General features: G+C 49.7%; 1 protein-coding gene across 1 annotated transcript; it reads left to right on the forward strand.

The window, feature by feature from the left end:
* Nucleotides 1-8,139: 8,139 nt before the first annotated feature.
* Nucleotides 8,140-14,245, forward strand: LOC148139342 (uncharacterized). Its single transcript, XM_087980850.1, has 4 exons — nt 8,140-8,512; nt 9,913-9,951; nt 11,980-12,088; nt 13,478-14,245. Exons 1-4 carry the CDS (start codon nt 8,140-8,142, stop codon nt 13,635-13,637), a joined length of 681 nt encoding a protein of 226 aa, XP_087836976.1. The 3' UTR covers nt 13,638-14,245.
* Nucleotides 14,246-14,649: the final 404 nt, after the last annotated feature.

The raw sequence follows: 14,649 nt of genomic DNA on the forward strand, positions 1-14,649 counted from the left end.
CGAAGGGCCTGTTCCTGTGCTGTACTTGTCTTTTGTTGTTTTGTTCTTTTGAAGTAGATGATCAGCCAGGATCGAGAATGGCAGACCAGGCTCAAACAACTTAATTGGCCGACTCCTGCTCCTATGTACCTCCCCTTGGCACAATGTCAAAGACTGAAGAGTTCACAGAACATCTCCAGCCAGGAACACCGACTGGATAAATGTTCCTGCTCCTCCTGAGATTCCCCACAATCACTGATCCCAGTCTTCAGCCAATTCCATTCTCTCCAAGTCGTATCAGGGACTTACTGCCTGGAGACTGCAGCCCCTCTGTTCATGCAGTGACCGCAGTGTCAATAAACATCAGACTGGAGACCCCCTAACATCAGCACCAGCTTCTCTTTAATCACAGCTCAGAACAAAAAGCAGAGGTAGAAATGTAAGAAATATCCAAGATAAAAATATAGAAATATCTGCATATAAAATATTTACCATCTTGTTTCGTAAACAAGAGTCATAAATAAACATACAGGACATATCTGCATAAGATGAATACATTACCAATACCTTCATTATTTCCTGTAGTATTGTAAAGTTAAAAATCACACAACATCAGGTTATAGTCCAATAGGCTCATTTGGAACCACTATCTTTCCAAGTGCTTCTTCACCAGGTGGTTGTAATGTAGTTCCTGGCTTTGCCCAGTAGGCGCTGCTGCAGGGGGAGTTTCTGAAGCCTCTTCCCATGTTCCCCGCTGTGGGAGCACCATCACTACAAGGACTGCAGTGGGTCAAGGCCACATGGACAATAAATGGGGCCCTGACAGCATCACCCACACTGAGAACAAGTTATTAAAGTTCTTAATTAAAAATAAATAAATTATCTGTGAAAAATATCTCACAGGATTAGTGTTGGGGTTAGAGTTAGGGTTACACAGCTGAACCCTGAGACAGGGTTTGGACACAGACTGTAACAGTAATGCTGAGATATGATGCAGAGGATGAAATACTTGGACAGTTTTTCTAGTAATTGGATAACACTCCCACTGGGAGTTTCCCTCCTGAGGTTGTGCTGCTCAGAAGGATTTGTGCAGGTGGAAGGTGATTGTTGATCCCAATCCTGAGCTCAGACTTTCCATCATAATTTCCTCGATCCCCCCAACACTGGGCTGACTTCCCCCCTCTCCCTGAACCAGGCTCAGTGCGGTGGAAACTCAGTCAGTGCTGGACAGCCCCGTTCCCCAGAAGGTTTTGTTCTCCAGCCGCTCCATCCTGATGCTCAGGTGCTGTTGGTACAAGGCTCTGTGCTTCACCTGAACAGGTCACCTCTCTCAAAAGGTCACCATGCGATGCTTCATTTCGATCGCTGGGGTGTCGGCTTCGAACACAATTCCTAGAAGAGAGAAGCAAACAGAGTACAGGTTACATAATTTAATTTTTGTTTCTCTTCACTTGTGGGACATGGGCAATGCTGGCTGGGCCCAGCATTTATTGCCTGTCCCGAGTTGCCCCTTGAGAAGATGGTAATGAGCTTCCACCTTGAACCGCTGCAGTGCATGTGCTGTAGATAGACCCACAGTGCCCCTTAGGGAGGGAATTCCAGGATATTGACCCAGTGACAACTGAAGGAATAGCAATATATTTCCAAGTCAGGATGATGAATGACTTGGAGGGGAACTTGTAGATGGGGCTGTTGCCATTTATCTGCAGCCTTCTAGATGGAAGTGGTTATGAGTTTGGAAGGTGCTGTTAAAGGAGCCTTGCTGAGTTCCTGCAGTGCATCCTGTAGATGGAACACAGTGCTGCTACAGAGTGTCGGTGGTCGAGGATGTAGATGTGGAGGAAGTGTTTTTGGATGTGGTACCAATCAAGGGAGGGCAGCTTTGTCCTGGATGATGTCAAACTTCTTAAGTGCTGTTGGAGCTGCCCCCATCCCAGCTCATGGGGAGTATTCCCTCACAGTCCCGACTTTGGCCTGGTAGATGAGATCGTTACTCTTCATACTTCTCTCTGGGTACACTCACTGTTTGCAGATGGTCAGAGGGCAACTGAACCCCGTGAGGTCAGAGATGGGGGGGTGGTGCCAGGTTGGGGGTTTGAAAAGTGACGGATGAGAGTGAGCAGCAACACTTTGTGTTTACATAGCACCTTTCACAATATGGGAGCAATCAAACAACATTTGACAGGTGACTACACAAGGGGAAAATCAGACCACCCAGCGAGGGGGGAAGCGACACCTACACGACGATGATACAGGCAGCTCTTCCGATGGTGAGGATGGGCGCAAGGAGGGTCGTCACCAGAGGAAGAGACAGAGCACCATGGGGACAAAGGAGGGCAGCACCGCCCAAACAGGGAAAGACAATCCCTCTGAGGGGATGGATATGACGCGAAGCTGACCCACAGCGCGGCCTCCCAGTCGTTCCTGTCCTCTATCACGGAGGTCTTAGACAACAGAACACGGGAGAGGCTGGACCAGCCGCTATCTCTGGACGAGCTGACCAAGGCCCTCAAGTCCTTCAAAATGAATAAAACTCCCAGAAGTGACGGTTTACCGGTCGAGCTCTATTCCGTTCTGTGGGACTTGATTGGCCAGGACCTGCTGGAGGTGTATGTCAGTATGCTTCGGGCAGGTACCATGAGTGAATCCATGAGGAAAGGCATCATCACCCTCATCTACAAGCGGAAGGGGGAGAGGGAGGAACTCAAAAATTGGAGACCAATCTCACTGTTGAATGTGGATTACAAAATTCTGTCAAAGGTCATCGCCAGCCGGGTCAGGTCTGCTCTGGGGTCGGTGATTCACCCTGACCAAACCTGTGCTGTACCGGGCAGGAAGATCGCTGAGAGTCTCGCACTCCTCAGAGATACGATCGCCAACGTGCAGGACAGAGGGTTTGGCACCTGCCTGATCAGCCTGGACCAGGAGAAAGCCTTTGACAGGATATCGCACAGGTATATGAGAGGTGTTCTCTCCAAAATGGGTTTTGGGGAGGGAATCTGCAATTGGATCAGACTGCTCTACACCAACATTGTCAGTGCAGTCTCAATCAATGGGTGGGAATCAGATAGCTTCCCAGTCAGATCTGGAGTCAGGCAGGGCTGCCCTCTCTCTCCTGCTTTGTTTGTGTGTTGCATAGAGCCATTTGCCGAGTCCATCAGGAAGGATGCGAGCCTGAGAGGGGTGACTATTCCTGGCAGCGGGGGCCTGCAGGTTAAGGCCTCCCTGTATATGGATGATGTCGCCCTTTTCTGCTCGGATCCGGTGTCCGTGCACAGACTCATGTGCATTTGTGACCAGTTCGAACGGGCCCCGGGGGCCAAGGTAAAACAAGGCAAGAGCGAGGCCATGCTCGTCGGGAACTGGGCCGACCAATCCTCGATCCCCTTCACTGTCAGGACCGACCACCTGAAGGTGCTGGGTATTTGGTTTCGGGGGAGCTGTGGCGTGCGCCAAGTCTTGGGAGGAGCGTATCAGCAAAGTGAGGCAGAAACTGGGCAGATGGAAGCTATGGTCGCTCTCCATCGTGGGAAAAAAACCTGGTCATCAGGTGTGAGGCACTGTCATTGCTGTTATACGTGGCATAGGTCTGGCCTATTCCCAGAACCTGTGCCGCTGCAGTCACCCGGGCCATCTTCCAATTTATATGGAGGTCAAAGATGGACTGGGTCCGAGGGGACTCGCTGTGCAAAGATCTGGGCAACGGGGGAAAAAATACACCCAATGCCACCCTCACCCTGATGGCCACTTTTGTGTGTGGCTGCATCAAGCTGTGCGTGGATCCCCGGTACGCAAACACCAAGTGTCACTACGTACTGAGGTCCTACCTGTCCCCGGTGTTGCGAAGGATGGGCCTGGCCTCGCTGCCGCGGAACGCTCCGAGTAGTTGGACCGTTCCGTATCATCTGTCCTTCGTGGAGAAGTTTATGAAGAAAAACACCTTTGACCACAAGTCCATCAGGAAGTGGTCAGCACGTAGTGTCCTTGAGACCCTTCGGGAAAAGGAAAGGGCGGATCCTATCGAGCGGTTCCCTGAGCAGACTGTCAAAGTCATTTGGCAGAATGCCTCATTGTCAGAACTTTCCAACAAGCACCAAGACATGGCTTGGCTGGTGGTGAGAAGGGCTCTGCCTGTGAGATCCTTTATGCATGCCCGGACTCTCAGCCGCATCGCACGCTGCCCTCGAAGCGGCTGTGGCGGGGACGAGACTGTCACACACCTCCTTCTGGAACGAGCCTACGCAGAGGAAGTCTGGAGAGGAATGCAGTGGTGTTTGTCGAGGTTCGTCCCGAGCAGCGCTGTGACGCGGGACTCCGTGCTCTATGGTCTGTTCCCCGGGACGCACACCGAGACGAACATCAACTGTGTCTGGAGGATCATCAACTCGGTGAAGGACGCTCTCTGGACGGTCCGAAACCTGCTGATCTTCCAGCTGAAGGAGTTGACCCCGACTGAGTGTTGCAGACTGGCACATTCCAAGGTCCATGACTACATGTTGAGGGATGCGCTGAAGCTTGGGGCAGCTGCCGCCAGGGCGCGGTGGGGAAAGACCACCGTGTAACATCTGCCTGCCTAACGAAGAACAGGGGGCCCATGCAGTCATTTGGGCTCTGCTGACACCTCAGCTAAATATATGGGCATATGATTGATAAATGTACAGACCTGTATATAAAAATGATAAATTCTGATCTCTGTATGTAAATGTTTACGTACGTATGGCATGACCAACTGTACAGACCATCAAATTATTTTATGAATAAAGTATATTTTTGAAATAAAATAAAAGGAGTTGACTGGGCAGGAAGATTGCTGAGTGTCTCGCACTCCTCAGGGATACGATCGCCTACATGCAGGACAGAGGGTTGGACACCTGCCTGATCAGACTGGACCAGTAGAAAGCCTTTGACAGGATATCACACAGGTATATGAGAGACTATTCCTGACAGCGGAAGCCTGCAGGTCAAGGCCTCCCTGTACATTGATGACATCGCCGTTTTCTGCTGAGATCCGCTGTCCATGCACAGACCCATTGCATCTGTGACCAGTTCGAACGGGCCTCGGGGGCCAAGGTAAACTGAGGCAAGAGCGAGGCCATGCTCTTCGGGAACTGGGCCGTCCAATCCTCGATCCCCTTCACCGTCAGGACTGACCACCTGAAGGTGCTGGGTATTTGCTTCAGGCGGGCTGGGGCATGCGCCAAGTCTTGGGAGGAGCGTATCAGCAAAGTGAGGCAGAAACTGGGCAGATGGAAGCTATGGTCGCTCTCCATCGTGGGAAAAAACCTGGTCATCAGGTGTGAGGCATTGTCATTGCTATTATACGTGGCACAGGTCTGGCCTATTCCCAGAACCTGCCGCTGCAGTCACCCGGGCCATCTTCCAATTTATATGGAGGTCAAAGATGGACTGGGTCTGAAGGGACTCGCTGTATAAAGATCTGGGCAACAGGGGAAAAAATACACCCAATGCCACCCTCACCCTGATGGCCACCTTTGTGTATGGCTGCATCAAGCTGTGCGTGGATCCCCGGTACGCAAACACCAAGTGTCACTACATACTGAGGTTCTACCTGTCCCCGGTGTTGCGAAGGATGGGCCTGGCCTCGCTGCCGCGGAACGCTCCGAGTAGTTGGACCGTTCCGTATCACCTGTCCTTCGTGGAGAAGTTTATGAAGAAAATCACCTTTGACCACAAGTCCGTCAGGAAGTGGTCAGCACGTAGTGTCCTTGAGACCCTTCGGGAAAAGGAGAGGGCGGATCCTATCGAGCGGTTCCCTGGGCAGACTGTCAAAGCCATTTGGCAGAATGCCTCATTGCCAGAACTTTCCAACAAGCACCAAGACATGGCTTGGCTGGTGGTGAGAAGGGCTCTGCCTGTGAGATCCTTTATGAACTCCTGGACTGTCAGCTGCACCGCACGCTGTCCTCGAAGCAGCTGCGGGGGGGATGAGACTGTCACACACCTCCTTCTGGAACGTGCCTACGCAGAAGAAGTCTGGAGAGGAATGCAGTGGTGTTTGTCGAGGTTTGTCCCGAGCAGCGCCGTGACGCGGGACTCCGTGCTCTATGGCCTGTTCCCCGGGATGCACACCGAGACGAATATCAACTGTGCCTGGAGGATCATCAACTCGGTGAAGGACGCTCTCTGGGCGGTCCGAAACCTGCTGATCTTCCAGCTGAAGGAATTGACCCCGACTGAGTGTTGCAGACTGGCACATTCCAAGGTCCAGGACTACGTGTTGAGGTATGCGCTGAAGCTTGGGGCAGCTGCCGCCAACGCGCGGTGGGGAAAGACCACCGTGTAATATCTGCCTGCCTAAGAAGAACAGGAGGCCCACCCAGTCATCTGGGCTCCGCTGACACCTCAGCAGAAGAGCTGGATAGTAACTGTACAGACTTGTATATAGGAAAAATAGATTTCTATGTCTGTATGTAAAGCTATGTAATGTGTGCACAGGAATGGTATGACCAATTGTATAGAGATCCAAATAATTTTATGCATAAACTCTGTTTTTGAAATTAAAAAATTATCTGGTCAGCATGGACGAGTTGGACCGAATGGCCTTTATTGCTGATGAAGGGCTTTTGCCCGAAACGTCGATTTTGCTGCTGCTCCTCGGATGCTGCCTGAATTGCTGTGCTCTTCCAGCACCACTGATCCAGAATCTGGTCTCCAGCATCTGCAGTCATTGTTTTTACCCACGGTCTGTTTCAAGTGGGGTCCATCTCCATAACTCTGTTCCGGGTTAGACCAATAGATGAACACGTGGACTGACGGCCTCTGTCTCGTTCTGTTTTGGTTTTAAATCTCCCGCCTCCTGTCACGTGTCTGGGCGAGGTCTGGGCTATCCCATTTTCGCAGAGGGGGGGGGGAGTGAGGAATCTGGCTGCAGTCTCTGTCGGGAAAAGCCGGGTCAAAGCTGCTGCTTTTTCCCTGAAGGGGATGGAGTAAAATACTGATCCGCTTGGGGATTCCCGGAAAACTGTGGGTCCAGATTCGGAGATGGGAGAGAGAGGGAAGGGAATGGGAATGACACCCCCCCCTCCCATCTTGGTTATTACCGCGGGGCCGGCTCTGGGCTGTATCTGAGACACGATCCGCTCTCCCTCCAACGTGGAGTTTTACCAAATGTTTCTCAGCAGCTTCTCGGTCTCCTGTCAGTGTCTGACCCTGATCCTGATCGCAGTCCCGGTCCCGGTCCCGGGAAAGGAGCTGCAGGTACTTACTGTCAGTGTCTCCCACCCGGGGACACCGAGGGAGGGAGGGAGGGGGATCTGGGGGAAACTTTCCGAGCAGTGAAGGGAGCTGAAAGGAAGGCACTAAATGTCTTCAGATTAACCCCTGGAATGGGAACAGTGGCATCTGGACACTGAGCAACACTCAGTGACACTGGGATGGGGAATTGGGCACAGGGATCAGGTATCTGGGAATGACTTGAGATCAGACAGAGGTGGCAATTATCTCAGAGTGTGGGAGAGCAGATTAATTGGCTTTGGGGCTTGTGAGGGACAGATTCTGAGTGTATGTGGGAGAGGGGCAAGGTCCCCACAACCAGTCCCTGACTCACTGCACATCCTCAGATGCATTCTTTCCACCACCCCCCCCCCTCCCCACCCCATTTCCTTCTTTAATTTAGACATTCAGATTTTTGCTTCTGAACTCCACCTCCAATTGTGCACCTTCCCTCCCGACCCTGCACTGTCTCAGTGTGTATCCAAACATAAGATTTAAAGTGCTGCTGCTCAGTGCTGGGAGTGGAGATTAGGCTTTGGGTCTTGTGAGGGGCAGGTTCTGGGTCCTCACGACCTGTCCCAAACACTCTGCACTCCACCTCCACTTCTTGCCATTCCAGTCTTTAACTGAAAATTTAGGGTTTTTGCTCCTGAACTTCATCTCCCACGGTGCACCTTCCCTCCCCCACTCCCCAGTCTCCCAGTATATGTCCAAATGGGAACCATGTGATTCAGTGCTGTCCAGTGCTCAGTGCTGACAAATATCCAGCACAAGCTGCTTTTAGTTGAAGACCCTCAATGTCTGAGCTTTAACCTTCCCCCAGAAATGAAAGCAGTGAGTTACTGATCAGAGCTTCTTGTAAATCCAGCATCGCAGTGTAACCATGTGAAGCTTGGGATGTAATGTACCAGCAGGGAGGGTCTATCTATGGATAAATCCTTTCAATCTTTTCCAGGTGACTCGCCTGTCCCAGTTTCTGGGTTCCTTGGGGAGCAGGTTGTGCTGCCCTGTACCTACAAAGGGAATGTCCCAGTCTCTGATTTATGGGTAATCTGGAGGACACAGAAGGACAAAATTTTATATGAGTTTCTCGATGGGAGTGATGATTTGGCCCAACAAGACCCACGGTTCAGTAACCGAGCGAACCTGTTCAAAGATCAACTGGAACAAGGTAACTGGTCAGTTCTGATCTCTGACCTCAGGGAGACAGACCAGGATGTGTATCAGTGTTGGATCCGAAAGAGAGTGGGTGTGCATCTTGATTTGGAGCAGTTTGATTCTGTCGATCTGTCTGTAAGAGGTGAGAGCGATCTCCTTGTGATGTTCAGTATTTAATCTGTGATGTTCTGTCTGTGGTTGTGCAGGGATTATATACCACTCGGACATAATCTAAATAGTGTATTTGAATTATACTCTGGAAACGTAAATTCAGCCCCAATAAAAGAGACCATGAAGCGAAATACAAACCAAAAGAACTGTGGTTGCTGGAAATGAGAAACAAAAACAGCAATTGCTGGAAAAGTTCAGCAGGTCTGGCCGCATCTGTGGAGAGAAAGCAGAGTTAATTTTTTGGGTCAAGTGACCCTTCCCAGAACTGCTGACCATGAAGCTGTTGGATTGTTGTAAAACCCCAACTGGTTCCCTCAGGAAACCTGCTGTCCGTACCCGGTCTGGCCTCTATGTGACTCCAGTCCCACACTAACCTGAGGGACATTTACCTGAGTTGACAATTATTTTCAATCTCTCCATGATGAAGAGGAACAGGAATAAACCTGAACAGACCTACAGGCTGTGATCCAGGGATTGAACCACGCAACAACAAAGACATACCCAGCCCAGTCAACTCTGCAAAGACCCATCACTGACCTCTGGGCTCTGTATGTTGGGCTGTGTGACAGAGCCATCCTGACAGAATCCCCTGGCCACCCCAGACTGCACTATCACCATCCTGGGATGTGTCTGATCACACCAAGGGAATACAGTCAGGAGGGAGAGGGGATTGGGCTTCTCAACATTGACTCTGAACCCCATGAAGTCTCTCAGCCTTGGGTCAAACATGGACCTGGAAACCTCCTGCTGGTTCTCACCGACTGCCCTCCCTCAGCTGATCAATGGGTACCCCACAATGTTCACCCCCACTTGGAGGAAGCACTGAGGGTCACATGGACACAGAATCTACTGAGTGGGTCTTCCCTGTCCATCTCCAAGGGTTACTCAATAATAAACTGAGCGAGCTGGCTGAGCACTGAAGGCTGGAGCTACCAAACTGGGTGATGGAAGGGGTTAACGGTGTGAGAACCTGCACTTCCTCCCCAGAAACATGGTCCTTCTCTCCAGAGGTTGGGCTGCAGGAGGTGGGACCCACAGCCCCTCCCAAGCAGCCTTTCCAAGACCCAGTGCACTGACCTTGAAAGTGTATCCCAGTCGGCCCAGGATCCTGTGAGGATTCTCTCCACAGGGGGATGTAAACTGCTGGGAATGATCCTGCTCAGGGTCACTCTGGAAAACTTCCATTCTACCTTTCACAGTTAATGCAATCCTGTTGGAGTTTTCACTCCCAATCCTGTTCCTGATCCCCCCGATCAGTCTGGCCTGAGCCTCATTCCTCCCTGGGTGTATTTCCCTCAAGCCCAACAGAGTCTCTGAACATTTCTGCAGTTTGTTTCACCCACCGTACTAAACACATGATGTTTCCTTTAGAGCGAGCTCCTACACCTGGACCGAACACACCTGTACCAGGTAAATCTGTTTCTAAACTACTTCATGTGTTTTCAGCTCTTACATTGGATGATGCTGGATAGACAGGGAGGAACATTGGAAGGTTTGAAATGCTGTGTGATATTTTACCAAAGAATGACTCCGTGAGAGTCCCATAGAGTTATAAAGCTATACAGCATGGAAAGAGACCCTTCAGTCCAATCATCCATGCTGACCAGATACCCTAAATTATTCTCGTCCCATTTACCAGCACTTGGCTCATATCCCTCAAAATCCTTCCTATTCATATACCCATCTAGATGCCTTTTAAATGCTGTAATTGTACCAGCCTCCTGCACTTCCTCTGGCAGCTCATTCCATACACACCCCACCGTTCGCATGAAAAATGTTTCCCCTTAGGTCCCATTTAAATCTTTCCCCTCTCACATTAAACCTATGCCCTCTAGTTTTGGACTCCCCTACCCTGGAAAAAAGACTTTGGCAGTTGACCTCATCCATGCCCCTATTTTATAAACGTCTATAGGGTCACCCCTCAGCCTCCAACGCTCCAGGGTAAATAACTCTAGTCAAACCAGCCGCTCTCTGTAGATCAAACCCTCCAATGCTGCCAACGTCCTTGTAAATCTTTTCTGAACCCTTTCAAGTTTCACAACATCCTTCCTATAGGAGAGAGGCTTGAATTGCATACAATGTTTGAAAAGTGGCCTAACCAAGATCCTATACAGTCCCAACATGACCTCCCAACTCCTATACTCAATGCTCTGACTAATAAAGGCAGGTGTACCACATGCTGCCGTCACTATCCTGTCGACAGAGGAGTTCGCTTCCAAGGAACTGAGTGGGTGTGGGTCACTGTTACATGGAGCTGGTCCTTAAACTCCCTGGGACTGTTATTTCAGTTTGAGACTCCACTTCCCGTCCCTCAGATACAGAACTCTGAGGATTCCTGCTTCCCACGAGCATCAGTGTTTCTGGAATTCTGTGTGGAGAGTCTCGGTACAATGTGAACGGAACCCTTCTGTTGGGAAACTGATGGGATTGGGAGAGATGCTGGTTGAAGTCAGTGTCGAGTAATATTGATCCAGGTGTAACCTGGCCTTCCACCCAGTCCCTGGGAGAAAGGGAAGGTTCTCATGTTGGGATTTCCCTGGTTCTATATGTATCTCTGTTCTAGTTCTAATTTCTATTCTGTACCTAACCTCTGATTTTGTGCGAATGTTAGTGTGGGGGTATGTTACTAAATAAGTAATTAATAAATCAGATAGTGAGAGTTCAAGTCCCACTGTGGTACTTTCAGAATTTAAATTCACATTATTCACTATATGTGACTCCAGTCCCACATTAACCTGGGGATGGTTTAACTGCCCTTTTTAATTGTCTGAGCACATCAATCAGTTTGTTCCAAACCCCGAGACAGGAAAATCCACAATAAAACTGAATGGGTCAGTGGCTGTGAGCCTGGCATCGAATCAGGACACAGCAATGACACAGCCAGCCCAGCTGACCCTGTAAAGTCCCCCTCACTAACATCTGGGGACTGGGGTCCAACTTGGGACACTGTGGGACATAGTCACACTGACAGAAATAACACAACATCCCAGACTCCCCGATCACCATCCCAGGGTATGTCCTGTCCCAGTGGAAGGACAGGCCCACCAGAGGTGAGGGCACAGAGAGATACAGTCTGGAGGGGGTGACCCTGGATGAAGGCAGTGTGAAACACTTTGCTTTCCTTGTAAAATTAACAATAATTTCAGTTGCTGTTCAGTTTAATTGAAGGGAAACTGCTGCTGGTCAGTGTCCAGTTCTCGCTATTGGAAAGCATGTATCCATCACATTGTGGGGCAGTGTGTGTGTGTGTAAGGAGCTGTGGGGTGATCTGGTGTGTGTGTGATTATTGGGATCTAACCTCCCATATCCCTCCAGGACTAGAATTAACCAGGGATCTGTTTGTACTGGGGCTGGTTCTGAAACACGAGGTGCTGAAGGTCTCTGCTGTTAGTTTAGTTTGTGTGTCCCAGTCTGTTAATGGCTTCACTCTGTCTCTAGGTCCTGGAGTCACAACTAGAACAAGAGTTGGATTGGGATTTGCTGCTGGGATTGGTGCTGTTTTTGTTGTTGGAATTGTGGGTTACATTGTCCTAAAGCGACAAAGATGGTGAGTTCTGGAATGTTCCACTATTTCCATGGTAACCCTTTGATCTTTGTATAACATTGTGTGAAATGTTGCTGAGCTCTGTCCCTGTCCATTCCCTGAGCTGTGAGGATGCTTCAATCCAGCCTGTCATTGAGCAGCAGCATCCAGTCACTTCCAGCTTGTCATCCTCTCGCTGCTGAACAGTCCCTGTGGGATTGGAAAGGAGCAAATATTATCCCACTGGAGAGCCAGAGGATGGGGCACATATTGGGAATTTCAGGAGGTATTTGGGAAGGTGCCACACAATAGGTTGTTGTACAAGATGAGGGCCCAGGGGATTGGGGGGTAATATAGCATGGATTGTGGATTGTTTAATGGACAGGAACAGAGCAGGAACAAATGGGTCATTGTCAGTTGTCAGGATGTAACTGGTGTTGCAAGGATCAGTGCTGGGACCTCAGTGACTCACAATCTATATCAGTGACTGAGATGGGTGGATAGAGTGGGATTGTCCCAGTTTGCTGCTGATACAAAGCTCAGTGGGAAAGTAAGCTGTGAGGGGGATACAGAGGCTGCAAACAGGGATAAACTGGTTCACGTTTATACTCCGTGTGGGTGTGGATGTTCCATCGTTAAATCTGTTTCAGACTGAGATGGACAGATTTGAACATTCCCATCCTTTTTCCAATCCCTCCATGGCCTCAGCCCTCCCGATCTGTAACCACCTTCAGCTGTACAGCCCTCAGATCTCTGTGCTCCTGTCTCCCTGATATTTCCATTGCTGCCCCATTGGTGGCTGTGCCTTCAGCTGCCTGGCTCGGAAGCTCTGCAATTCCTCACCTAAACCTCTTTGACCAAGTTTCTCTCCCTCCTTCTCCCTCTGTTATTCCAATGCCTCTTTCTCTCTTGTTTTTTCCTATACTACACAATGTACAAGGTGCTATTGAAAGGCAAGTTGTTGCTCACTCTCCTGCACTTTTTGAACCACACAGCCCATCCCTTATCCTGGGTATTGGAGGGTTCAGTCACTGAGAATACCATCTCCTTTGTTTCTCTCAATATCCACATCTCTGTGCTCCCCGCCTTTCCCCACGTACAGCCCTCACTGTGGGAGGAGGAACTACTGCAGGGCTCTCTCACTCTCTCCTCTGGCCCTCCCTCTGTCAGCCAGCACAGCTCCTGTGGAGTGCCCAGCTCTTGCCCATTGTCTCCCCTATAAGCCTCCTCTCCTCTACACTCTGTGCTCCGTCACCGTGCAGCTCCTGTCGCCCATTTTCCAGCTGCCATTGGAAAAGGATGATGACGGTTATTTAATTGTCCTGAACAGCCCCTTTACACTCGCGTCCAGAGTGTTGGATTCTTCTAACCTGTACTCTGCTTGTTTCTCTCTTCTCGGAATTATGTTCGAAGCCAACACTCCAGCGATCGAAATGAAGCATCGAATAGTGTCTCTTTGAGAGAGGTGACCTGTTCAGGTGAAGCACAGAGCCTTGTACCAACAGCACCTGAGCATCAGGATGGAGCGGCTGGAGAACAAAACCTTCTGGGGAACGGGGCTGTCCAGCACTGACTGAGTTTCCACTGCACTCAGCCTGGCTCAGGGATGGGGGAGTCAGCCCAGTGTTGGGGGGATCGAGTGATTCCTGATGGGAAGTCTGAACTCAGGATTGGGATCAACAATCACTTCCCACTTTGCACAAACTCTCTTAGCAGTACCATCTCAGGAGGGAAACTCCCAGTGGGAGTGTTATCTCCATTCCCTAGAAACACTGTCCAAGTGTTTCCTCCTCTGAGTTATATTTCAACATTAATGTTACAGATTGAAATCAGTTTATATTGCATTGTGAGTATGTGGATTCTGTGTGATAGAGAGGAGATCATTCAGTCCACGGTGCTGATACTGAATTGATATCTGTTTGTACACTCGGGCATTATTGTTAAACCCAGGGATGTGCAACTGTGTCGCCCTGCAATTGGTTGGTTGTCAATGCTGAACATGAATATTTATTCTGCAGGTCCTTATCTCTCCATATTTATACATTTTATACTTTTTATGGAAATTGAGTATAATTGGAATGATTTTAATGACCAATGATTGTACCTGCATATATACTGTGACCTGTATGATCCAAGTGAAGGTTTTGCTCCAAGCTGTGATTAAAGAGAAGCTGGTGCTGATATCAGTGGGTCTACAGTCTGATGTTTATTGACTCTGCTGGTCACTGCATGGACAGAGGGGCTGCAGTCTCCAGGCAGTAAGTCCCTGATCCGACTTGGAGTGAATGGAATTGGCTGAAGAGTGTGATCAGTGATTGTGGGAATCTCAGGAGGAGGCTGGGAATGATCATCCAGTTGGTGTTCCTGGCTGGAGATGGTTGTAAACATTTCAGTCTTTTACATTAGGGCCAGGAGTCGGCCAATTAAATTGTTGGAGCTTGCTCTGCCATTCTAGATGCTGGCTGATCATCTACCTCATGACCATATTCCTGTCCCTTCCCCATATCTCTCACTGTGATCAGGGACTAGAAATTGATCGAGCTCTGTCTTCCATTTGCCTCTGAATTGCTTCCTGTACCTGTGTG

This window comes from Chiloscyllium plagiosum, unplaced genomic scaffold (assembly GCF_037043375.1).
Source record: "Chiloscyllium plagiosum isolate Xiang-an unplaced genomic scaffold, Cpla_swu_hap1 HiC_scaffold_38, whole genome shotgun sequence".
Lineage (NCBI taxonomy): Eukaryota > Metazoa > Chordata > Chondrichthyes > Orectolobiformes > Hemiscylliidae > Chiloscyllium > Chiloscyllium plagiosum.